The sequence below is a fragment of the Bos mutus genome, chromosome 21 (genome assembly GCF_027580195.1).
Source record: "Bos mutus isolate GX-2022 chromosome 21, NWIPB_WYAK_1.1, whole genome shotgun sequence".
Taxonomy (NCBI): domain Eukaryota; kingdom Metazoa; phylum Chordata; class Mammalia; order Artiodactyla; family Bovidae; genus Bos; species Bos mutus.
The window spans coordinates 31,269,406-31,295,756 of record NC_091637.1 but is presented as its reverse complement, the minus strand read 5'-3'; the positions used below and the strand labels follow the sequence as shown (position 1 = coordinate 31,295,756).

The following is a 26,351-nucleotide window of genomic DNA, read 5'->3' as shown; positions in this document are numbered from 1 at the left end:
CTATCTCACAAGTTTGTTGATAGCAAGTAAATGAGGTGTCTAAAGCTTTAGAACTGCTTCTGCTAAGCTGCTAAGTCACTTCAGTCGTGTCCGACTCTGTGTGACCCCATAGACGGCAGCCCACCAGGGTCCCCCGTCCCTGGGATTCTCCAGGCAAAAACACTGGAGTGGGTTGCCATTTCCTTCTCCAATGCATGAAAGTGAAAAGTGAAAGTGAAGTTGCTCAGTTGTGTCAGACTCTTAGCCACCCCATGGACTGCAGCCCACCAGGCTCCTCCATCCATGGGATTTTCCAGGCAAGAGTACTGGAGTGGGGTGCCATTGCCTTCTCCATAGAACTGCTTCTGGCTCATATTAAACACTCACCATATGCTTTTTCCTTTTCTTTCTTTCTCCCCACTCCCTTGAGCTACAATTTTTTTTTTTTTCATTCTCTGAACCCTGATGGTTTAGGTCAGTTTACCTGGTGGATCTATATGGAAGCATAATCAGTGTGGCTATATAGATACAGTTATGAAAAAATTGGTTACTTGAGCTCCAAAGGATCTAGTGTTTTAAGCATAGACTTCAAAATTGTTCTTCCAGCTTCACAGATATTTAAGAATCTCTACATGTTGATTTGATACTGACTTCACTAATTCCTTCTTTTAAACACTATATGAAGGGGATTGACATTGTCCTCTTTCACCTTCACACCCAATCACAACCCAACCTAGTTTAAAGAAGAAGCAAAAATTCTTTGGGAAATCATATAGGAACATTCTTTAAACACTTAGAAAGTGGTAGTGGTATTTAATAGGAAGATAAATAGGATTCTCTGTAATGGTGCAGTCTAATATCCTTTGTGAAATCAGCATTTCTGAAATTGTAGAAATGAAAACGGCCAATGGCTTGTATAACAAACAAGTCACTAATAAAAATCTGTTTCCAGTTTTATGCCGGGATGGTAACCTTTTTCACAGACATCTGTCTGGCTTTGGCAGTAGGTCTTACGGAATATAAAGAGAAAGATCTACAGTCCATTGGTGGAGACATCCTTAAAAAATATTAGAAGGAAGTATTTTTTTGCTCTGTGACATGAAACACTAAAGATTTCATGAAACTTTACTAAAATAATTTCTACATTTTAGTGATAACTTCCTAAAGTAAGTTTATTATATATTTTGAAAACATATGCGAAGTGGAGAGAATAGAAAAATTTATTTCTATGTACCAATCTATTTCAGCAATTACCTATGTACGGACAGTCTTGCCCCACAAAAGCTGTCGCTTCCTATTCTTTTGGAAGCAAATCTCAGACATCATATTTCGTTTGTAAAGATCTCTCTATGTGTCAAGCTTGTTTTTAATATATTGTTGGAAAGGAGAGGTAATTTTGATATTTTCAAAGAAGCATGGGTTTATGGAAGAAAATAAATACCTCTTCAGTTCAGTCACTCAGTCATGTCCAACTCTTTGCAACCCCATGAGCCTACCCAAACTCATGTCCATTGAGTTAGTGATGCCATCCAACCATCTCATCCTCTGTCGTCCCCTTCTTCTCGTGCCCTCAATCTTTCCCAGCATCCGGGTCTTTTCAAATGAGTCAGCTCTTCGCATCAGGTGGCCAAAGTATTGGAGTTTCAGCTTCAACATCAGTCCTTCCAATGAACACCCAGGACTGATCTCCTTTAGGATGGACTGGTTGGATCTCCTTGCAGTCCAAGGGACTCTCAAGAGTCTTCTCCAACACCACAGTTCAAAAGCATCAATTCTCTGGCACTCAGCTTTCTTTATAGTCCAACTCTCACATCCATACCTGACTATTGGAAAAATCATAGCCTTTACTAGATGGACCTTTGTTGGCAAAGTAATGTCTCTCCTTTTTAATATGCTGTCTAGGTTGGTCATAACTTTCCTTCCAAGGAGTAAGCGTCTTCTAATTTCATGAAAGCAGTCACCATCTGCAGTGATTTTGGAGCCCCCCTCAAAATAAAGTCAGCCACTGTTTCCACTGTTTTCCCATCTATTTGCCATGAAGTGATGGGACCAGATGCCGTGATCTTAGTTTTCTGAATGTTGAGCTTTAAGCCAACTTTTTCACTCTCTTTCACTTTCATCAAGAGGCTCTTTAGTTCTTCACTTTCTGCCATAAGGGTGGTGTCATTTGCATATCTGGTTATTGGTATTTCTCCCAGCAATCTTGATTCCTGCTTATGCTTCTTCAGCCCAGCATTTCTCATGATGTACTCTGCATATAAGTTAAATAAGCAGGGTGACAACATACAGCCTTGACGTACTCCTTTTCCTATTTGGAACCAGTCTGTTGTTCCATGTCCAGTTCTAACGGTTGCTTCCTGACCTGCATATGGGTTTCTCAAGAGGCAGGTCAGGTGGTCTGGTATTCCCATCTCTTTCAGAATTTTCCACAGTTTATTGTGATCCACACAGTCAAAGGCTTTGGCATAGTCAATAAAGCAGAAATAGATGTCTTTCTGGAACTCTCTTGCTTTTTCAGTGATCCAGTGGATGTTGGCAATTTGGTCTCTGGTTCCTCTGTCTTTTCTAAAACCAGCTTGAAATACCTCTTAGTTAATGTATTCATGGCAATAAATATAGGATTCAAAACCTCATTAAATAACTTGGAATTATAAAATGTCTGTATTGCTTTTCAGAATACTTACTTTACTGTTATACACTTATTTTCAAGTTGGCAAATGTGAAAAATTACCAATAGTTTTGAGTGTGCTGACACCAGCATTGTTTAAGTTCCAGTCTCAGAAAGTAAATACTCAAGATTTTCTTTTATTTTAGAAGAGGCAAAAACATGAGTGATAAATTTTATGAATGTTGGAGAGTAACTGATTGAAACCCTGATTTTTCTAGAATTTACCGACAAACACGAGACAGATCATAGATAGAAGTACTGTTGTTACTTTGGTGAGTTGGGCCTATATTTTTTAGAGTCGTGCTGATAGCAGGCTTCTTCCTATTTTGGGCCTGCCATTTGATTCTTGCCTTTTCAGAACCTGTGCGCCTGAACTCAGAGAGGACAGATGCCTTTCCTGGCACTTGAGCCAGTCTTCACATTTTTATCTCTAGGACTCTCAGGTGTCTGTACATTCTGGGACTGCAGGGCAGGGTAGGACAAGTGAGACTTCAGTTCATCACAGGCAGCAACTTGTTCAGAAACCTTGGGCCCAGTTAGTCCTAGTGTTCATTCCCTGCTTACTAACTTTTGTGTGTGTGTGTGTGTGTGTGTGTGTGCACTCTATTTTCTGCTTGGCCATTGTTTTCCTGTAGCCTGGAGTTCTCAAATTTAATTTGAGTAGCACTCCCAGTATTTTGCCATATTCATTTTTTTATATTAGCAGATTTTTCATTTATGGTGGTGTTATGGTTCCTTTTAAAATTTAAGTCAAAATGTAGTTCTTTCGATAGAGAAATGTTATGTAGATAGTAGTACAGATGGTAGTTAGGACAAGTATGAAAGTAGTAACTGAAATTTTAGAAATTCTAAGTCCTTTTTTTAAAAAGCTTTGTTGAGATATTTCGCATAGAAAATTCAACTGTTAAAGTGTACATTTCAGTGGTTTTTTAAAAAAAAATTTGCATCTACAAATCAGTAAATGTGATATGCCACTTTAACAAAATGAAGGCTGAAAATCATGATTTCAATAAATGCAGAAAAAAGCACGTGACACCATTTAATACTCATTTATGATAAACACTCTCAACACAGTGCGTTTAAGAGGAATATATGTCAACATAATAAAGGCCATATATGAAACAGACCTTCAGTTAATATCATACTTAATGGTGAAAAGCTTAAAGCGATCTCTCTAAATTCGGGGCAAGACAAAGATGCCAACTCTTGCCATTCTTATTCAACATAGTATTGGAAATCCTGGCCAGAGCACTCAGGCAGGAAAAGGAAGTAGAAGGCATCCAAATTGGAAAGAAGATGTAAATTCATCACTATTTATGGATAACATGATTTTATAAATAGAAAACCCTAAGGATGTCACCAAAAAACTTAGAAATAAATACAGGGGAATTCCCTGGCAGACCACTTGTTAGGACTCCACACTTCCACTGCAGGGGCACAGGTTGATCCCTGGTTGAGGAACTAAGATTCCACATGCCGATAAGCCAAAGAAAGAAAAGAAATAATAATTACAGTATAGTTGCAGGATACAAAATAAAAATACAGAAATCTGTTGTATTACTATATGCTAACAGTGTGCTAGCAGAAAGAGAAATTAGGAAAAGAATCCTATTTAAATTGCAATAAAATAATAAAATAGGAATGAAAGTAAGGATTTGAAAGACCTTTAAACTCAAAAATATAATACATTGTTGAAAGAAATTTAAGAAGACACAAATAAATAGATATTCCATGCTTATGGATTGGAAGAATTAATATTGTTAAAAAGGCCATATTACCTAATGCAATCTACAGATTCAGTGCAATCCTGTCAACATTCCAGGAGAAATAAAGCCAAAAATTATGAACTTTATATAATATTAAAATTTATATGGAGGCACAAGATACTGAATAATCAAAGCATCCTAAGAGAAAAGAACAAAACTGGAGGTATCACACTTCCTGATGGCAAACTATTTTGAAAAGCCATAGTAAGCAATACAGCATGACATTGACAGAAAAATAGATACACTTACCAGTAGAAGAGATTTGAGAAATAAACCCACTCATATATGGACTACAAAGGAACAAAGCTCATAAAATGGAGGAAGGACGGCTTCTTCAACAGGTAGTCCTAGGAAAACTTGACAGCAAGATGCAAAAAAAAGAAACTAGACTGCTATCTCACACTGTACACAAAAATCAACTCAAAATGAATTAATGATTTAAATGTAAGACCTGAAACCATAAAACTCCTAGAAGAAACTGTGGGTAGTATGTTCCTTGACATCAGTCTTAGCAATATCTTTCTAGATTAGTTTCTTAAGCCAAGGGGAAACAAAAGCAAAAGTAAACAAATGGGACTACATTAAATTAAAAAACTTATGTGCGGTAAAGGAAACCATCAACAAAACAAAAACAACCTACTGAGTGGAAGAAGGTATTTGCAAATGATGTATCTGATAAGGGGTCAATATCCAAAATGTATAAAGAACTAATACAGCTCAACAGCAACAAAAAGAAACAATTTATTGAAAAGTGGGCAGATGATCTGAATAGTTATTTTTCCAATGAAGATATGCAAATGACACATGAAAAGATGTTCAACATCGTTAATTAATAGGGAAATGCGAATCTAAGCTGTAATGAGATATCTCTTCATGCCAGTTAGAATGGCTATTATTGCAAAGCAAAGAAATAACAAATTTTGGTGAGGATATGGAGAAAAGGGAAACCTTATGCACTGTTGGTGGGACTGTAAATTGGTGCAGGCACTTTAGAAGACATTATGGACATTCTTCAAAAATTAGGAATAGATCTACCGTATGATCCAGCTAGCCCACTTTCTGGTATTTATTTAAGGAATATGAAAACACTAATCTGAAAATATAACTCTGCCCCCATGTTCATTGCCACATTATTTATAATCACCAAGATGTGGAAACAATCTAAGTGCTCATCAATAGATGAATGGATAAAGAAGATGTGATATATATGTATTTGTATACACACATAATGAAATACTATTCATCCATAAACATGGATAGAGCTTGAGTGTACTATGCTCAGTGAAGTAAGTCGCATGGGAGAAAGACAAATACTGTAAGATTTCACTTATGTGAAATATAAAAACAAAAAATAAGTGAACAACCCAAACCAGAAGAAACATGCGGATACAGAGAACAGAATAATGGTTACCAGAGGAGAAGGGACAGGAGGGGAGTAGGGTACAATGGATAAAGGTAGTTAACTGTGTTGACAGATGGAATCTGAATTTTTGGTGAGCACACTGTTGGGTATACACAAGTAGAAATATCATGTTATGTACGTGAAAGTATGTAACGGTATAAGCCAAGGTTACCTCAATAAAAAATAAATCTTAGAAAAGGCTCCTGCCAATGGTTCAGTCCCTGGGGAGTGTTCTGATTGGCTTATAGTCTCTGGAAGATACTTCAGGATTAGAAAGTGGGTCTTCATCACTTATGGTCTATGCACTTTTAATCAGGTGTTTTTGTGCTGATTCCTGGGTTGAGTAAATCTACCTGTGAGTTTTTAAGAGTGGTTGTCCATTCCCAGAAGTTCTGCAGATTTCCTGGACGTATTTTCTATTGTTATTTAAAGATAGTTGTTTTGGGGGCTCATCTCTCCTATGCAGGATCTAGGGGTTGGAGTGCTTGATGTGGAGCTCAGATCCCTTGCTTTTCAGAGAAAAGATCCGTATCTTCTGGTGCCTCCTGATTGTGAATTGACACAGCTGGTATTGCGGTTTTCCTTGGTTAAACTGTCTCTGCCTCTCTCATCCTGTGCCTTTCATGTCTGTATTGATGTTCTGCCCTTTGTTGTGGAAGTTCTTTTTACCAAGTTTTTATGTCCCTTTCCAAGGAAATTATTCATGTATAGTTTTAGATTTGTTGTATACATAGGAGGAGTTGAGTTCAGGATCTTCCTGCAGCACTATAAGAACCCTCCCCATCTTTTTTTTTTTTTTTTTTTGATATTTGAAATACAACTTTATTCTGATTCTAAACGAAAAGGAATGGGAATGACAGTAACAAACAAGATTCCACCTCTCAATATTGTCATGTGACTATAGCAGTCTTATATTTGAAACTCAAGGAGGAAACAGCTGTGTTCCAAAACACCTAAATATGCAGGTCCAAAAAATCAAGGTATTTTTTTTTAAACTGCCACATTCACTCCAAAGCCCATCCGTCTCCTTCAGCATCCAAAGATTAAGCACATGTTCTGCTTAGCTATATAATAAAGTGGCAAACACGCTGTACCACTGACATCACAGGACAGTTGCCTATAAATCTTTTCTTAGAGCAGTTTTAGAATTGCAGCAAAATTAGGAGGAAAATACAGAGACTTCCCATATACTCCCTGTCTCTACTCATGTATAGTGATAGTGAAGTCGCTCAGCCGTGTCCGACTCTTTGTGACCCCGTGGACTGTAGCCTACCAGGCTTCTCCGTCCATGGGATTCTCCAGGCAAGAATACTGGAGTGGGTTACCATTTCCTTCTCATGTATAGCCTCTCCATTATCAACATCCCTTGCGAGAGTGGTACATTTGTTACGATTGATGAACCTACACTGGCAAATTGTTGTGACCTAAAGTCCATAGTTTACATTACTCTCTACTATTGGTGTACATTTTATGGGTTAGGACAAATGTGTAATGGCAGGTGAGGACTTCTCAGGCGGCTCAGTAGTAAAGAATCTGCCTGCCAGTGCAGGAGATGTGAGTTTGATCCCTGGGTCAAGAAGATCTCCTAGAGGAGGAAATGGCAACCCACCCCAGTATCCTTGTCAGGAAAATCCCATGGACGGAGAAGTGTGGCAGGCTACAGTTCATATAGACGCAAAGAGTTGGACACGACTGAGTGAGCATGCACACACACACACATAATGACAGGTATCCATCATTATAGTATTATACAGAGTGCTTTCACAGGCCTAAAGATTCTCTTTTCTCTGTCTATTCCTCCTTCCCCCTCAATCCCTGGCAGTCGTTGATGTTTTTCCTGTCTTGGTAGTTTGACTTTTCCAAGAGCTTCATTTCTTTTATGAATGAATAATAATTCTGTTGTGTGGGTACCACGTTTTTTTAATCCATTCATCAGTTGATAGACATTTGGATTGTTTCAGCTTCTGAATACTATAGACAACACTTCTGTGAACATTTATGTATAAGCTTTTTTGTGGGCCTGTTTTCATTTCTCTAAGAATGGAATGGATGGTTTGTACTGTAACTCTGTATCTAACCACTCTAGGAACTGCCAGACTGTTTACAGAACCAGCTGCACCATATTGCATTCACAATCAGCAGTGTATGGTGGGTTCCAATTTTTCACATCATCTGTAACGCTGGTTTTGTTTGTTTTTTGGGTTTTTGATTTTTGATTATAGCCATCCTGGTATTTGTGAAGAGGTATCTCACTGTAGTTGTTAGGTTGTGATTTGTGTTTCACTAATGACTAATACTGTTTAACATCATTTGATGCTCTCACCAGCCATTTATGTGTCTTTTTGAGAGAAACGATAACATAGCCTTTAAAACTTGTTTTAAAATTTATTTTATTTTTTTGGGTTTTCTCCAGTTGTGATGAGCTGGGGCTGCTCTCTCGTTGCGGTGTGTGTACTCCTCATTGTGGTGGCTTGTCTTGTTGTGGAGCATGGGTTTCAGTCGTTGTGGTGCGTGTGGGCTCAGTAGGTGTGGTTCCTGGGCTCTAGGACACAGGCGCAGTAGTTATGGCACACAAGCTTAGTTGCTCGGAGGCATGTGGGATCCTCTCGGATCGGGGAGCAAACCCATGTCTCCTGCATTGGCAGGTGGATTCTCCATGACTGAGCCACCAGGGAAGCCCTAATATAACATTTTTAACCCGACACAATGGTGGCATTTAACCTGACATGGGCTCTTGGTATCACTTCTGTGCTTGCTCACTCTATTGATTTTTTATCCAAATGGATGGCTCCTCAGAAATTCTTTGTGGTATTTAAGTTTGTGCTAAACATGTCCCTTAATGTATTTATTAATCTACAAATTATAGTTCACAAAGTTTGTTTAATTATGTCACATTTGCTTATTTTTACATTTGTTTCCTTTGTCTTAGGAGACAGATCCAAAAATATGTTGCCTCAGTTTATATCAAAGAGTGTTCTGCTTGCATTTTCTTCTAGGAATTTTATGGTTTCTGGTCTTACATTTAGGTCTTTAATCCATTTGGATTTATTTTTATATTTGGAGTGAGAAAATGTCCCAGTTTTTTCTTTTACATGTAGCTGTCCAGTTTTCCCATCACCAGTTATTAAAGACACTGTCTTTATTCCTGTTGTATATTCCTTCCTCTTCTGTTGTAAATTAACTGACCATAAGTGCATGGGTTTTTTTCTGGGCTCCCTATTCCATCCGCTTGATACATATGTCTGTTTCTGTGCCGTTAGTATATTGCTTTGGTTATTGTAGTTTTGTAGTGTAGTCTGAAGTTAGGGAGTGTGAGTCCAGATTTGTTCTTTTTTCTAAAGATTGCTTTGGTTATTCAGTTTCTTTTGTGATTCTAAATGATTTTTAGGATTATTGGTCTAGTTCTGTGCAAACATGTCACAAGTATTTTGACAGGGATTGCATAAATCTGTAGATTACTTTGGGTAATATTAACAATATGAATTCTTCCAGTCCATAAACATGGGTCATCTTTCCATTTCTTTGTATCATTTTCAGTTTCCTTCATCAGTGTCTTATAGTTTTCAGAGCGTAGGTCTTTTACCTCCTGGGTTAAGTTTATTCCTATATATATATATTTTTTTTTTTTTTTTGATGTGATTTTAAATGGGATTTTTTTTTTTTTTTTGCTTTCTGATAATTCACTATTAGTGTGTAGAAAAGCAACATATTTCTGTGTGTTAGCCTTGTATCCTGTAACTTTACTAAACCTACTTATCAGTTGTAATAGTTTTTTGGTTGGGACCTTAGTATTTTTTGTATAGAGCATCATGTCATTTGCAAATAGGGACAGTTTTACTTATTTCCTTCCAATTTGGGTGTCCTGTTTCTTTTTATTGTCCAGTTACTATGTGTAGGATTTGCAATACTGTGTTAAAGAGAAGTTGTAAAGGTGGAAATCTTTGTCTTGTTCCTGATCCCAGAGGAAAAACTTTCAGCTTTTCACCATTGACTATGATGTTAGCTGTGGATTTGTCATAAATAGCCATTATTATATTCAAATGTGTTCCTTCTGTACCAACTATGATAAAAGTTTTTGTCATGAATGGATGTTGAATTTTATCAGATATTTTTTCTACGTCTATGATTATGTGATTTTTATTCTTCCTTTTGTTAATGTTGTGTTTTACATTGATTGATTTACAGATATTGGGTCATCCTTGTATCCCTGGAAAAACCCCTGCTTGATCATGTGTGTGATCTTTCTATATATTATTGAAATCAGTTTGCTAATATTATGTTGAGGATTTTTACGTCTGTATTCATCAGAGATGTTGCCCTGTAATTTTCTTTTTTTGGAGTATCTGTGTTTCTTTTTGGTATCAGCATGATGGTGGCATTGTAGGATGAATTTGGGAGTATTTATTCCTCTTTAACTTTTTGAAATAGTTTAAGAAGGTTAAGTATTAGTTCTTCATGTGTTTGGTAGAATTCCACTATGAAGCCATCAGTTCCTGAACTTTTGTTTGCTGTCAGTTTTTTTTTGATTACTAATTCAATCTCACTGCTAGTGATTGGTCTGTTCAGGTTGTCTATTTCTTCTTGATTCTGTCTTAGAAGTTTGTATGTTTCTAGAAATTTATCCATTTCTTCTGTTTGTTGCCAGTTTGTTGCCATATTCTCATATGATTTTGTAGTATTCTCTTATGATTTTTTTTTGTATCTCCATGATATTAGATGTAGTTTCTTCTCTTAATTTCTCATTTTGTTTATTTGGATCCACTTTCTTTTTTTCTTGATGAGCCTGGCTAAAGGCTTTAAATTTTGTCATTTCAGAAAACTGGGTGCTGATGAAATTGATCTTTTCTATTTTTTGGTCTCTATTTTATTTATTTCCTCTCTGGTCTTTATTATTTCCTTCCTTCTGCTCACTTTGAGCTTTTTGTTCTTTTTTTTTTCCTAATTACTTTAGATGCTAGATTGGATTATTTACGATTTTTTGTTTTGTTTGTTTCCTGACATAGGCTTATATTGCTATAAACTTTCCTCTTAGATTTGCTTTTGCAGCATCACATAGGTTTTGGAGAGTTGTGTTTTTATTTTCATTTGTCTGAAGGTAATTTTTGATATCCTTTTTGATTAGTTCATTAATCGCTTGATGTTTTTATTAGTGTACTGCTTGGTCCCCATGTGTCTGTGTTTTTCTCATTTTTCTTCCTGTAATTGATTCTTTTCTCATACCATTGTGGTTAGAAAATTGCTTGATATAAACTTTCTTCAATTTGTTTAGACTTGTTTTGTAGCCTAGCATATGATCTGTTCTGGGGAACATTCCTTGTGCACTTGAAAAGAATGTGTTGATGTATATCTACTTGTTTTAAACTGGTAGTCATTTAAATCAAAACATATTCTAAAAGATCTGCATTTTTCTCACCCCCACTATATTTTGTATTCTTTACATTATATTTTACATCTTCACATGTATCCCTTAACTGTTCATTGTAGTTATAGTTGATCTTACAGTTTTTATTTTTTCATTTTTATGCTGACTTATTTAAATGGTTGATCCTCAGCCTTTGCTGTATATCTACCATACCACAGCCCTTAATAGTAAGGGCTAAATGGTTACTTACTGTAATAGTGGAGTTTTCCTTTAATAGATATTCTTACTTCTTGTTGTAGTCTTTTCTTTTCCACTTAGGGAAGACTTTATAACATGTCTTTTAGGATTGGTTTAGAGTTCATGGACTCTTTTACTTGTCTGAGAAGTTCTTTATCTCTCTTTCAGTTCTGACTCATAATTTTGCTGGGTAGAGAGTATCCTAGTTTTTCCCTTTCAGCATTTAGAATATTTCATGCCACTCCTGTCTGGCCTGCAGGCTTGCTACAGAAGCCTTATGGGTGTTCCCTTGTATATGACTCTGTTCTTCTCTTGTTGCTTTTAGAATTCTCTCTTTAAGTTTTGCCACTTTAATTGTGATATGTTTTGGTATGGGTCTGTTTGGGTTCATCTTGTTTGGGACCCTCTGTGCTTCCTGTATCTGATTATCTGTTTCCATCTTCGGGTTTGGAAAGTTTTAAGCCATAATTTTATCAAATACACTTTTGAATGTTTTCCTTCTCTCTTCTCCCTCTGGGACCCCTATAATGCAAATCTCAGTATGCTTGATGTTTTCTTAGATGTTGCTTAAACTGTTCTGATTAAAAATTTTTTTTCTTACTGTTGTGGTTGGGTGATTTCCATTTTTCTATCTTCCAGATAACTTGTGAAATCTTCTGTATTACCTAGTCTGCTCTTAACTTCCTTCTAGTTTTTTTTTTTTTATTTCATTTATTGCATTCTTCAGATCTAACTGGTTCTTTTTTGTTTTCTAGTTCCTTGTTAAAACCCTCTCTGTGTTCATCTGTTCTTTCCCCTAATTTGGTTAGCATTCTTATTCCTGTTTTGATCTCTTTTCCTGATAAATTGTTTATATTTTTTTGTTTTTTTCTTTTTCTTTCACTTGAAATAAATTCCTCTGTCTTCTCATTTTGATCAGCTTTCTCTGTCTCTGTAAACTTAGGTGAAACTGTTAACTATGATGATCTTAAAGGGGTATCCTTTTGTGGGTGTGTCCTTATGCAGTCTGTGTGAGCCTACTGGCTTTGGTGGGAGAGCTGGATCTGAAGTGAGCACAAGTCACATCTTACCCCAGATTTGCTGGCAGCTGTCACTGTGGTGGGAGGTGGGGCTGTAGAAGGAAGAGCAAGAGTCAGAACCAGGTGTGAGCTAGGACTTTGGTGCTCAGTAGAGAACACACCAAGGTGCTGGAGCAGAAGCCTTAAGGGTGGGTCCAAACTGCTTCCATTCCCTCTTAGTGTATGTTCTCTCCTCTCACAGCATTGGCATCATTCCTCAGAAGGGAGCTACACTGGAGCAAGAGGGGCAGGAGCAGCCCACTCAGTGTGGGTTGGGGCATGCGCCGGGACTGTCTTGGCACATCAGAGTCCACACTACTCTGCATCTGCTGCCTCTAGGAGTGCTAGTAATAGCTGCTGCTAAGTCGCTTCAGTCGTGTCTAACTCTGTGTGACCCCATAGATGGCAGCCCACCAGGCTCCCCCGTCTGTGGGATTCTCCAGGCAAGAACACTGGAGTGGGTTGCCATTTCCTTCTCCAATGTATGAAAGTGAAAAGTGAAAGTGAAGTCGCTCAGTCGTGTCCCACTCTTCACGGCCCCATGGACTGTAGCCTACCAGGCTCCTCCGTCCATGGGATTTTCCAGGCGAGAGTACTGGAGTGGGGTGCCATTGCTTTCTCCTGCCCTTGCCTTATTCAGATGCAGAGCTGGGTCTGAGTCGGCACCATCCCTTCACCTGTGCCCTTCCCCTTGACAGTGTCGACCTTCACCCTAGTGGGGAGCTGTGTGGTGGACAAGATGGGCCAGGATGTGCACTGGGGTGGTTGTGGAAAGCAACTAGAGTCACAGGCAGTCTCAGTCTGCTTCCTCTGCCTTGTTTTGGGAGCAAGGAAGCAAGTGTATGCCTGCCCTTAATGAGTGGAATTCAAGTTTCTCACAGTTCCCCTGCCAATCCCTCTGGTCTGCACACCAGCGAAGATTTGTCTTTCTGGTCTCAGACTTTAGGCCTGGGGTGCCCACTATATGGTTCAAACCCTTCTCTTTCCAAAGAGGGTCTCCAAACCCAAGTAATTCCCCTACTTCTGTGTCCCCTCCTTCAGGTGTGGGTTCCCACCTGATCACTTCTCTTTGCTTTTCTTCTTGACTGTGTGGATCTTTCTTTATAGCGTTTGTTATGTAAGAGTCTTTCCACCAGGCTCCACATTGCTGCTTGTCTATTTCCAATCTGTTTTCTAGTGCATATGCATCATATAATATTAATACATAAATTTGTGTCTCCCTTAAAAAGTTGTTGGTATCTAGCTAGCTGTCTTTATTGGAAAGTTCACTAATTGATTCTGGAATGACCAAAAGAAAAAGAGGTCAAAGGAGTTAATTCTGCTTAATCAACAAGCCAGCCTACTTCCTTCTTTTCCTTAAAAACCTTTGTTCAGTGCCTAGCATTTTAAACATACCATCTTAAATAGAGGAAAAGGAAGATCACTGAAATGCTGATCTTGTCTTTCAAGATTCTAAAATGTAATAGGATGAGGAGAAAATTGTCATCCAAAGGAAATGGAGAAAAGATATAACACCAGTTGAGCATCTTTTATGTGCTGGTCTTTATGTCTTATTTAAAAAACCATTTGGTGACTTGTTATGTAACCAATACTGTGTTAACTAGTAGAAACTCTAGTGTGCTACCATTTAACTGTAAAGTAGATACTATTCTCTTTACTCAAAAGAAAACTGAAGTTCTGAGGGATTCATGACTTGTGCAAAAGGTTATGTAATTAGTAGCTATAATAATTTGCTAAATTGAGATTCAGTCCCATATTATTGTGCTGTCTTTCTCACTGTGTCGTGATGATTTCAGTAGAAGTATTTCTCATCTAATCCTCCTAACAATCTTATAAATTAAGGATAGCCTTCATTTTTTCCCTCCCTAAACTGTGTGTCCTTTGATCACTTTTACTGAGGTATAGTTTACAAAAAGTATGCCCACTTTTTTAAAGTGGGCAGTTCAGTGAGTAAGAACACAGTTATACATAGTCATGAACCGCTGCCGCAATCCATCTTCCCAGAAAGTTTCCTTGAACTTCTTTCCAGTCCTTCCCCTCCAACTAAGGTAACTTTTGATATTTCCACCTGGGATTAGTTTTGCATGTTCTAAAACTTGATTTAAATGGAATAATTCAGAATGTATTCTTTTGCATCCAGCTTCTTTTTCCAAGCAGACTGTCTGAGATATCTATTTTATTGTATATTCATTCCTTTGTATTGCTCTCTGTTCTACTGTATAGATGTACTAAGATTGGATTATCTTTTCTTTTGATATATGGGTTGTTTCCAGTTTGGAAACCTGGAAAGGCTCTTTGAATATTTGTAAATAGGTCTTTGTGTGGAAAAAATTCTCTTGGGTAAGCAATCTAGCCTTCATTTTTATGGGTTAGAATACTGATATTTGAAGAGTTTGAATAACTTCTCATAGTCACACGACCAGTGATTTGGTTGACTCCAGTGCTTGTATACACTTTTTCTACTGTATCACACTTGTCCCTACTTTTCAGAAGTGATGATTACAGGTCAAGTAGTCTGAGAATTCAGATGACAGTGTCTGTCAGCTGGGGATATCAAAATGGGCTTCATGAAGATGACTTTTTTGAGTTGATGAATTGGTAGGCTTTGAGTATGTATAGGGTGAGAAGAGAGGAACATTTTGAGCAAAGATTCTTTAACATGGGTTTCATTTGTTAGTAAACAAGTATTTAATGAATGCCTCTCAGAAACCAGACACGGTTCTGTATTCGGAGGCTATAGCAGTAACCCAAAACCAAAGATCATCATGCAGCTAACTTTCTTGCGGGGAGAGATGGACAGTACACCAAGTAAGTTTAAGTAATGAATGCTCTCGAGAAGAAGTGGGATAGGGAGTGCCAGTAGTGGGAGTCAGGATAAACAGATTGCAATTTTAAAAAAGAGTGCTTTCGTAGGCCTCACTGAGAAAGTTACATGTGGGCAAAGATGGAGTCAGTCTTGAGCATTCCAGATGCGGACTTTAAAGTGTAAAGCCCTGAGGCAGGAGTGTTTCTGGCATGTTGGGGAACTTAAAGAGGCCGTATCGCTGAGCTGGAAAGAACATCAGAGAAGAGAGGAGCAGGAGATGTGGTCAGAGATGTATGAGGAGCTAGGAAGTTTAGAGTGTGGGGACTTGGACCACTGTGGAGACTTGACTTTTACTTTGCATGAGACGTAGAGGCATTGGTGAGTTGTTAACAGAGGTGATGTATTTTTGAAAATGTAACATTTTTATTGAGATATAATCCATATACCAACAAATCACCCAGTTAAAAAGTGTTTATTAGTATATTCACAGAGCTGTGCAGTCATCACCATGTTGAATTTTAGGACATTTTCATCATCCCCAAAAGAAATGCTGTACTCATTAGCAGTAACTCCCATTTTCCTCTAACTCTGTAGCCCTAGGCAAGCAATAATCTGTTTTTCTGATTCTATGAATTTTCCCATTTTGGACATTACATATAAGTGGCGTTATGTAATGTGTGGTCTTTTATGAGCGGCTTCTTTCATTTGTCATCTTGTTTTCAGGGTTCATTTATGTTGTAGCATGTACAAGCACTTTATTCTTTTTTTAATGGCTGAATAAGATTTCCTTGAATGGATATAGCACATTTTATTTATCCATCAATTTTTGGACATTTGGGTTGTGTCCACTTTTTGGCTATTAGGAATAACGTTGCTATGAATACTTGTATGTAAGTTTTTGTTTGAACATATGTTTTCAATTGACGTGCTGCATTTAAAAGGGAGTGAATTCACTTGGTGAAGATAAGTGACCAAGGCCCTTGTCCCAGAAAGTTGGGTTCCAATTGCTGCTTATTTTTCTTTGTTCAGAAGCTTTTCTTACATGATTAAGCCACTGTTTCTTGCAATTTCTCTGTCCTCTTGTTTTTTTTTTTTTTTTTCTTTTTTAAAATGTAGTTTCCTAGCTTTGTATTTCTTTGAATGAAGATTTGACCACCATTAAATAGGTTCCCTGAAAAGTAGGATCTGTTCTGTGTAGATCCTTAGGTAATCTATAATTAAAATAGTCTGATCAAACCTCAGTTGTTGAAAGTTCCTAAGGAGAGGTTACACAGTGTTTTATATTATTGAGTTGGAATTCATTAGTGGGTCATAATTCAGTGAAAACAGTATTTAAATAATGAAACAGAGCAGGAAATATTAGAGTGCATCTCTTACAATAGAGGTAAATGTTACTTCATGAAACTTTGTTTCAATATAAAGTATATATTTATAGATTATAGTAAAAATGTTTGAAGCCTCCAGATTAAGATATCAGAGACTGTTTATATAATTAATACTTTTTCTCTTCCATTTAATTATTTTTGGAGAGCATTTAGGTATTGTTCAGCATAAAACATGCTATAGTATAACCAAATGAAATATAAAGGAGTAATGTTTTTGTTGTTGAATATAATAAGAAACTTAATGGGAATGAAATTTTTATCTTTTTATAAACAAATATGATTTTATGACAGTGTTATGGCTAATAGTATGTACTATATATTTTTTTTTTATTATAGGAATCATACTCCATGGGTTTGTGTGGTAAATGAGCTTCTTGGCATAGAAAGGAATTAAAAAATGATGGTAAGTGATCAATTTACCTTAAGCATTAACCTTAGTTTTTTTAGCCTCCTTCTACCTCCTTTCCTTCCTTCCGTTTTTCATTCATCATCCTTTTTGATGTAATATTTGTTACCTACAAGATACTCTATGGAACACGTGTTATAAAGTACAGCAGTTAAGGTAATGAACAGTGAGTGTACTGTTCAACCCTAAAGCCATAGACGCTCACTCTTAACATTTGTATGACCTAGGGCAAGAATACAGATGGAAGTTAGCTTTTCTCTTCATGTCTTAATCTTAAAAAGTTATAAATTAGTTTATGTCAGCAGCTTGACCTACTTTCCTACCCAGGGCTCAGCCAGCTTTTAAAGGAGAAATGCTGTCTCTGGGGTTGGCAGGGTGGATGTTGGGCCAGGATGGTCTCTGAATCTCAGATGGGCACTAATGTGGTGAAACTCCCCAGAAACCCTGGGCAGATGAGTTCACCTTCCCCATATTCTACTTTTTAAACTCAAGATTTACAGGCAGTTTTAAGTATCTACTCAAACTATCTCACTCAGACCCAGGAGGAGGAGGAAATACGGTTTATGGGATAATCCAGGTGCCTAGAGACTTCTTTGGGAAATGAGGGGTAGCCATTTAAAGTAAATGTTAGATTTAAAATTAGATTTTAAATAAAAATTTTAAATATTTAAATATTAAGTAAAAATTAGATATTTTTATCTTGGTTTCCCAGCATAGAGGCTGTGCTTTGACTTCTTCCTTCTCTTCCTTATTGTTTGCTTTTAGGGTGGGGAGGCCTCAGTTCAGTGTGTGAATCCCTCTCTATTAATTCCTGTATAGTTACTTGCTATCTTTTTGTTTTGACATTTTTGATGTTTTGATATTTTGATAGGTGTAATCTTCTAAAGTGTAGGATTTAGGGCAGGAGCCTCCTCTTTTGGGTGTAAATGTAGGATTATAACTACTTATATTTTTCTTTCCTATCTCATCCTGACCCATTCCACACTCCAGTTTCTTTTATATTTAAAGATGTAAATAATAGGTTCTGAGTTTTAAATTTTTAAATTCTGTCATTTGAGATCATTTTTCTTCTGCCTTTCATATTCTGAGAATTTCTTACAGTGAGGGCCATTCAGTCCTAAGCTCTGTTTTTGTTTGTCTGAATCTTTTTTCCTGCCCTGATTTTCAAAGATGGTGTTGCTGAATGTAGAAGCCTAGATTAAGAAAATTTTCTCTCAGTATTCTGAAAAAATGTATTCCACTGTTTCAGCCTCTTTTTAGTCTTTCACAAAGTTATGTGATTTATGTATGTATGGCTGTGCTGGGTCTTCATTGCTGCACGGGCTTTCCTCTGGTTGTGGGAAGTGGGGGCTACTCTCTAGTTGCGGTGTGAGGCCTCTCGTCGCAGTGGCTTCTCTTGCTGTGGAGCTCAGGCTCCAGGATGCATGGACTTCTGTAGCTGTGGCACCGGGGCTTAGTTGCTCCACAGCATGTGGGATTTCCCTGGATCAGGGATCGAGCCCACGTCTCCTGCATTGGCAGGCGGGTTCTTTACCACTGTGCCACCAGGGAAGCCTCTCTTTTTGATTTTTTGATATTTCTTCTTCTTTTTGATATGTTTTGTTTTAATATTATATGCAATGTTTCATGCTTGCTAAGTGGATTTAGTCGTGTCCTACTCTTTGCGATCCTATGGACTGTATGCTGCCAGGCTCCTCTGTCAATGAAATTTTTCAGGCAAGAATGCTAGAATGGATTGCCATGCAGGGATTGAACCTGTGTCTCATTATGTTTCCTGGGTTGGCAGGTGGGTTCTTTTCAATACAATGTTTATGTGGTTCAGAATGCAAACTCTTTTTTTTCTTAATATATACATTTTATTGAAGTATAGTTGACTTACAGTGTTTCAGGTACACAGCAAGGTGATTCTGTTATATATATACACATATTATATTTCAAATTATTTTCGATTATAGGTTATTGTAAGATGTTGGCTCTAATTCCCTTTGCTATATAGTAAACCTTTGTTGTGTATCTATTTTTTAAATTAGATGTCTAGCATTCTGTTCATACAAACAGGTAGAATCAAATTGTTACAAATTTTTTAGCTAGGCAAAAAGTCATAGGTTTTCTAAAATATATAATTACACATAGTATTTATGTATTTATGTGTAAAGGCTTTTCTGCTGTGCTTGATAAAGGCTTGAGAAAGAACATTAAAAAAAGAAAGAAATTGGAAAACATAAACTAAATGAAATGGGAGCACTGAATATGAAAGAAAAAATGAAACAAACTAGATAAAAGTAAAAGATCATCATATAGTCCAGTTTTTAAATATGGTTGCTCATTAGAAACACATCTCGAGCTTTGTAGAAAAAAAGCAATACCTGGGCATTTGTATTTTTCAAAAAATTCCAAGATAATTCTGGTACATATCTTGATTTTAAAAAGTGATTCGAAGTTTTTCTATTAAATGGTAGCTTTAGTGATATAGAATTCTGTTATTTTCTGTTGACTGATCATGATACAATGCTAGTACGTGAGTAATAGTTATATAATCACAATAGTAAAACCTTTTTTAAAAACAATTTTCACAATCAATAGCCAGACAAAAAATAAAAAGATAATTATATTTGTAAGTTACAATGGAAACATGATTGACCTAACAATATAAAATATTTACATACAATTTGAGGGGTTAAGTAGAGTGATGTGGTTAAATGGAAGTGCCCAGCCAGTCTAGGTCACTTGTCCATTCTTCTGGCATTTAATCTGTTTACATTTAAGGTAATTATCCATATGTATGATCGTATTACCACTCTTAATTGTCTTTTTAGGTTTATTTTGTGTAGGTCTTTTCCTTCTCTTGTGTTTCCTGCCTGAAGAAGGAAGTTTATGCCTAGAGAGGTTCCTTTAGCGTTTGTTGTAAAGCTGATTTGGTGGTGCTATTCATAACTTAAAAGTTAGCTATTCATAACTTTTGTTTGTCTGGAAAGCTTTTGATTTCTTCATCAGTCTGAACAGAGTCTTGCTGGGTGAAGTATTCTTGGTTGTAGGTTCTTCCCTTTCATCACTTTAAATATATTGTGCCAATCCCTTCTGGCTTGTAGAATTTCTCTTGAGAAATCAGCTGATAACCTGATGGGAGTTCCCTTGTATGTTATTTGTCATTTTTCCCTTTTTGCTTTTAATATTTTATCTTTGTCTTTAATTTTTGTCAGTTTGATTACTGTATGTCTTGGTGTGTTCCTCATTGGGTTTATCCTGCCTGGGACTCTGCGCTTCCTGGACTTGGATGACTATTTCCTTTCCCATGTTACGGAATTTTTCAGCTATTATATTTTCAAATATTTTCTCAGGTCCTTTCTCCCTCTCTTCTCCTTCTGGGACCCCTATAATGTGAATATTGGTGTGTTTAATGTTGTCTCAGAGGTCTCTTAGGCTGTCTTCGTTTTTTTTCATTCTTTTGTCTATATTCTGTTCTGCGGCACTGATTTCCACCATTCTGTCCTCAGGTCACTTGTCCGTTCTTCTGGCTCAGTTGTTCTGCTGTTAATTCCTTAGTCTAGTGTGTGGTTCATATCTGGTTGTTTGTTAGTTCTTCTAGGTCTTTGGTAAATATTTCTTACATCTCCATTCTGTTTCTGATATCCTTGATCATCTTCACTATAATTATTCTAAATTCTTTTTCTAGAAGGTTGCCTATCTCCACTTCATTTGATTGTTTTTCTGGGGTTTTATCTTATCTCTTCATCCGGGACATAACTCTGCTTTTTCATCCTGATTAACTTCCTATAATGTAGTTTTTGTTCTAGCTGCTGTGGGATTGTGGTTCTTCTTGTGTCTTCTCGCTGCCCTCTGGTGGATGAGGCTAAGAGCTTGTGTAAGCTTCCTGACGGGAAGGTGATGTTTCTGTTGTGCAGTCACCAAGTTGCATCTGACTCTTTTCAACCCCATGGACTGAATCACACTAGGCTTCCCTGTCCCTCACCTTCTCCCAGAGTTTGCCCAAGTTCATGTCCATTGAATTGGTGATACCACCCAACCATCTCATTCTCTTGTCACCCCCTTCTTTTCCTGCCCTCAATCTTTCCCAGCATCAAGGTCTTTTCCAGTGAGTCAGCTCTTCACATCAGATGGCCAAAGTATTGGAGCTGAGCTTCAGCTTCAGCATCAGTGCTAATGAGTATTTAGGGTTGATTTCCTTTAATATTGACTGGTTTGATTGCCTTGCAGTCCAAGAGACTCTCAAGAGTCTTATTCAGCACCACAGTTCAAAAGTATCAATTCTTCCGCACTCTGCCCTCTTTATGGTCCAGCTCTCACATCTGTATATGATTACTGGAAAGACCATAGCCTTGACTATACAGATCTTTGTCGGCAAAGTGATGTCTTTGCTTTTTAATATACTGTCTGGGTTTGTCAAGGCTTTTCTTGCAAGGAGCAGTTGTCTTCTGATTTCATGGCTACAGTCACCATCCACAGTGATTTTCGAGCCCAAGAAGAAGAAATCTGCCACTGCTTCCACTTTTCCCCCTTCTATTTGCCATGAAGTGAGGGGACCGGATGCCATGATCTTAGTTTTTTTAATATTGAGTTTTAAGCTAGCTTTTTCACTCTTTTTCTACTTTCATCAAGAGGCTCTTTAGTTCCTCTCTGCTTTCTGCCATTAAAGTGGTATCATTTGCATATCTGAGATTGTTTATATTTCTCCTGGAAATCTTGATTCCAGCTTGTAACTTATGTAGCCTGGCATTTCATATGATGAGCTCTGCATATAAGTTAGATAAACAGGGTGACAATAAACAGCCTTGTTGTATTTCTTTCTCAATTTTCAACCTGTCAGTTGTTCTATGTAAGGTTCTAACTGTTGCTTCTTGACCGGCATACAGGTTTCTCAGAAGACAGGTCTGGTATTCCCACCTCTCTAAGAGTTTTCCACAGTTTGTTATGATCCATACAGTCAAAGCCTTTAGAATAGTCAGTGAAACAGACAGAGGTAGATATTTTTCTGGAATTTCCTTGCTTTCTCTATGATCCAGTGATTGTTGACAATTTGATTTCTGGTTCCTCTGCCTTTTCTAATCCAGCTTGAAGATCTGGAAGTTTTCAGTTTCACATAATGCTGAAGCCTCGCTTGAAGGATTTTGAGCATAATCTTACTAGCATGGGAGATGAATGTAATTGTCTGGTAGTTTGAACATTCTTTAGTACTGCCCTTCTTGAGAATTGCGATGAAGATTGACCTTTTCCTGTCTTGTGGCCACTGCTGGATTTTCCAAATTTGCTGACATATTGAGTGCAGTCCTTTAATAGCATCATCTTATAGGATTTTAAACAGCTCTGCTGAAATTCCATCACCTCCACTAGCTTTATTGACAGCATTGCTTCCTAAGGCCCACTTGACTTCACACTCCAGGATGTCTATTTCTGGGTGAGTGAGCCCACCATTGTGGTTATCTGGTCATTAAGACCTTTTTTGTACAGTTCTTCTGGGTGTTCTTGCCATCTCTTTTGATCTCTTCCATTTCTGTTAGGTCTTTACCATTTCTGTCCTTTATTGTGCCCATCTTTGTATGAAATATTCCCTTGATATCTCTAATTTTCTTGAAGAGATTTCTAGTCTTTCCCATTCTATCATTTTCCTCTATTTATTTGCATTGTTCACTTAAGAAGACTTTGTTCTCTCTCCTTGCTATTCTCTGGAACTCTGCATTCAGTGGGGGTATATATTTCCCTTTCTCCTTTGCCTTTTGATTCTCTTCTTTTCTCAGCTGTACTGTAAGGGCTCCTCAGACAGCCATCTTGCCTTCTTGGATCTCCTTTTCTTTGGTCACCTTCTCCTGTGCAGTGCTATGCATCTCCATCCATAGTTCTTCAGGCACTCTGTGTCTCAAATCTAACCCCTTTAATCTCTTGTCACTTCCACTGTATAATCATAAGGGATTTGATTTAGGTCATACCTGAATGGCCTAGTGATTTTCCCTACTTTCTTCACTTTAAGTCTGAATTTTGCAATAAGGAGTTCATGATCTGAGCCATAGCTAGCCCCAGGTCTTGATTTTGCTGACTGTATAGAGCTTCTCCATCTTTGGCTGCATAGAATATAATCAGTCTGAGTTTTTGGTATTGACCGTTTGGTGGTGTCCATGTGGGGAGTCATTTCTTGTATTGTAAGAGGGTGTTTGCTCTGACCAGTGTCTTCTCTTGGCATAACTGTGTTAGCCTTTGCCCTTCTTCCTTTTGTACTCCAAGGCCAAACTTGCCTGTTACTCCAGGTATCTCTCAACTTCCTACTTTAGCATTCCAATCCCCTCTGATGAAAAGGACATCTTTTTTTTTGGTGTTAGTTCTAAAAGGTCTTGTAGGTCTTCATAGAACCACATGGTACCCCAATAAAAACTGAACTATTAGAAAAGACGTAGGCAGTAAATGCTGGGGAGGAAGCCAATAAATGTATGTTGTAGAGTGGCAGAACATGCTAAACAGAAGAGAAAATCTTATATAAATGCCCTGAATTAGGGGGGAGCTTGGTGGTCATAGGGAACTGATTAAATGTCAGTGGAGCTGGAGCGTGGCAGACAGGAAGAGTAATGGAGGATGAGGCTCGAGAGGTAAACAGAGGCTGGTTTGTGCTTTTGGATGATGCCAGGTTTCTTAAGCTGTTGTATATCAGTTTAACTTTCTGTCAGCAGTGCAAGCAGTTGCCCAGCTCCTTGCCATCACATGGTATTGTCATTGATTTAAAAATGTTTTAATATTTTCAGTGCTTACTTTTGAGTACCTTTTCATATGATAGTTGGTTATTTATATGTCTTTTGGGAATGCCTATTCAATTTTCATTTTCTTGTTGGGTTATCTTTTTTTTTTCTAATTGATTTAAGGAGTTCTTTATTCTGGGTATAAGACCTTTGTTACTTTTACACATATATCTTCTTTGTGGCTTGCTTTTTCATTCTTTTAATGATGTCTTTTTGATATAAGAATGTGTTCTTAATTCCAGTGAAGTTCAATTAATCATTTTTTTCCTGTATGATTAGTGCTTTTTTGTATCCCGATTAAGACTTTTTTCTATACCTGAAGATCATGAAAATATTATCCTTTATTATCATTATTTTTAGGACCTTTTATTTTCCTTTCATTTCAGATTTAAGAAAGGTTGCAAGAGGAGTACAGATAATTCTCTGATATTCTTTCACTAACTTTCAGTTCAGTTCAGTTGCTCAGTCGTGTCCGACTTTGCGACCCCATGAATCGCAGCACGCCAGGCCTCCCTGTCCATCACCATCTCCTGGAGTTCACTCAAACTCACGTCCATCGAGTCAGTGATGCCATCCAGCCATCTCATCCTCTGTCGTCCCCTTCTCCTCCTGCCCCCAATCCCTCCCAGAATCAGAGTCTTTTCCAATGAGTCAACTCTTCACATGAGGTGGCCAGAGTACTGGAGTTTCAGCTTCAGCATCATTCCCTCCAAAGAAATCCCAGGGCTGATTTCCTTCAGAATGGACTGGTTGATCTCCTTGCAGTCCAAGGGACTCTCACTAACTTTACCAGTTGCTAATTTTGTCTCTTTTCCTTTCTCATATTCTCTCTTTTATTTTATATGTGTGTGTGTATATAAACATACATACATACACACACATATAAAATCACATATAGGGAATTCCCTGGTGGTCCCGTGGTTAGGACTCTGTGCTTCCACTATAAGGGGTCTGGGTTCCATCCCTGCTTGGGCAACTAGGATCCCACATGCGCATGGTATGGCCAAAAAGAAAAATCATGTATAAAGACAAAGACACATACATACATAGCTACACACATGTACATTTATTTGTAGACACATCCTTGCATCAGGCAGATCACCTGGAGAAGGGAATGGCTTCCCACTCTAGTACTCTTGTCTGGAGAATTCCATGGATAGAGGAGCTTGACGGGCTACAGCCTGTGGGGTTGCAAAGAGTCAGACACAACTGAGCGACTGACTCTTTCACTTTTTCATAAATACATGCATATTACTCTTCCATGAACCACTTAAGAATATTTTGATCTTGAGGAGACAGCAGTGAGCGGTGGTGTGAAGAGATCTTAGTTCCCTGCCCAGGAATTGAACCTGGGTAGCCTAGGTGAACTCAATGGACATACGAATTTGAGCAAACTCTGGGAGATAATGAAGGACAGGGAAGCCTAGCATGCTGTGATACATGGGGTCATAGAGAGTCAGATACGACTTAGCAACTGAACAATAACAGCACCTGGGTGAAAACCAGGAATCCTATCTACTAGACTGCCCGTAGGGCTAGCGGCTAGAAGCAAAGTTGCTCTGGCTCTTGCGCCCATTGAAAAATGAATTTCTCAAGAAGGTAAAAGCTATAAAAATAGGTGCAGAGTTTATTATTAGAGACATAGCACAACAAATGGGAGGGCACACAGAAACAATGTCTTTTAGATAGAAGCAAGGCAGAGGCACACACCCAGAGAGAAAGGGTGTGGCTGTCCTGCCTGTGAGGAGCTCACCGAGGGGTGAGTCAAATCGCTTATCCAGGGCAGTTCTTTCAGGTCTGTTTTGAAGAATGTCACTTGATTTGGGTCATATTTTCTTCTTATAGACTCTGATTTTGTGTTTTTGGCAGAATATCACATGAATGGTGTTGTATCCTTCTCAGTATATCACATCAGGAAGCATATGATGTCAGTTTGTCCTGCTATTGGTCATGTGGACTCTGATCACTTGGTTAATATAGGGTATTGTCAGGTTTTTCTCTTTGAAGTTTGCTTTGTCTTTTGAAAGTAGTATGTTATTTGTTGAGAGAGACTTTGAGGCTGTGTAAATATCCTGCAACTCATCAAACCATCTACCCACTAGTTTTAGCATTCACTGATGATAATAATTATTAGTTATCTACATGCCTATCTATCTGCCTGTCTTTCAGGCTTCTTGGATTTTTTATTTTATTTAATATTACATTCTACTACTACCATTTATTTTGATGCTCGCATTGTCCTTGACTTAGCTGGTGGAAGTTCCTTCACACTGGCTCTTATATCTTTTCATTTGCTTCTATTATTCTTTGAGTCCTTCTGTACTTTCTAGTCTAACAGGCTATTCTAGATTCACCTTATAATTTCCCTCTCATTCCTTTTCTCACCTTATTACAAGGACTAGGAATTTCAGTATCATGATGATGGAAGTGGTGATTGTAGGCATCCTGTCTCTTTCAAGATTGTATCATTTAATATGATATTTGCTGAAGTTTGTGAAGAATGTTTATCATAGATGGGTATCCAGGTTTATCACATGCTTTT

The 26,351-nt window shown here is 37.7% G+C and overlaps 1 protein-coding gene across 3 annotated transcripts in view; it reads left to right on the top strand.

Moving 5' to 3' along the window:
• The window catches only part of SCAPER (S-phase cyclin A associated protein in the ER), a 419,624-nt gene that overhangs the window by 1,511 nt on the left and 391,762 nt on the right, over nt 1–26,351 (top strand). For all 3 annotated transcript variants that reach the window (XM_070358560.1, XM_070358561.1, XM_070358559.1), the window contains exon 2: nt 17,000–17,066. In XM_070358560.1, the coding sequence (XP_070214661.1) occupies nt 17,061–17,066 (6 nt within the window). In that variant the 5' untranslated portion in view covers nt 17,000–17,060. The remainder of the gene's footprint in view (nt 1–16,999; nt 17,067–26,351) is intronic.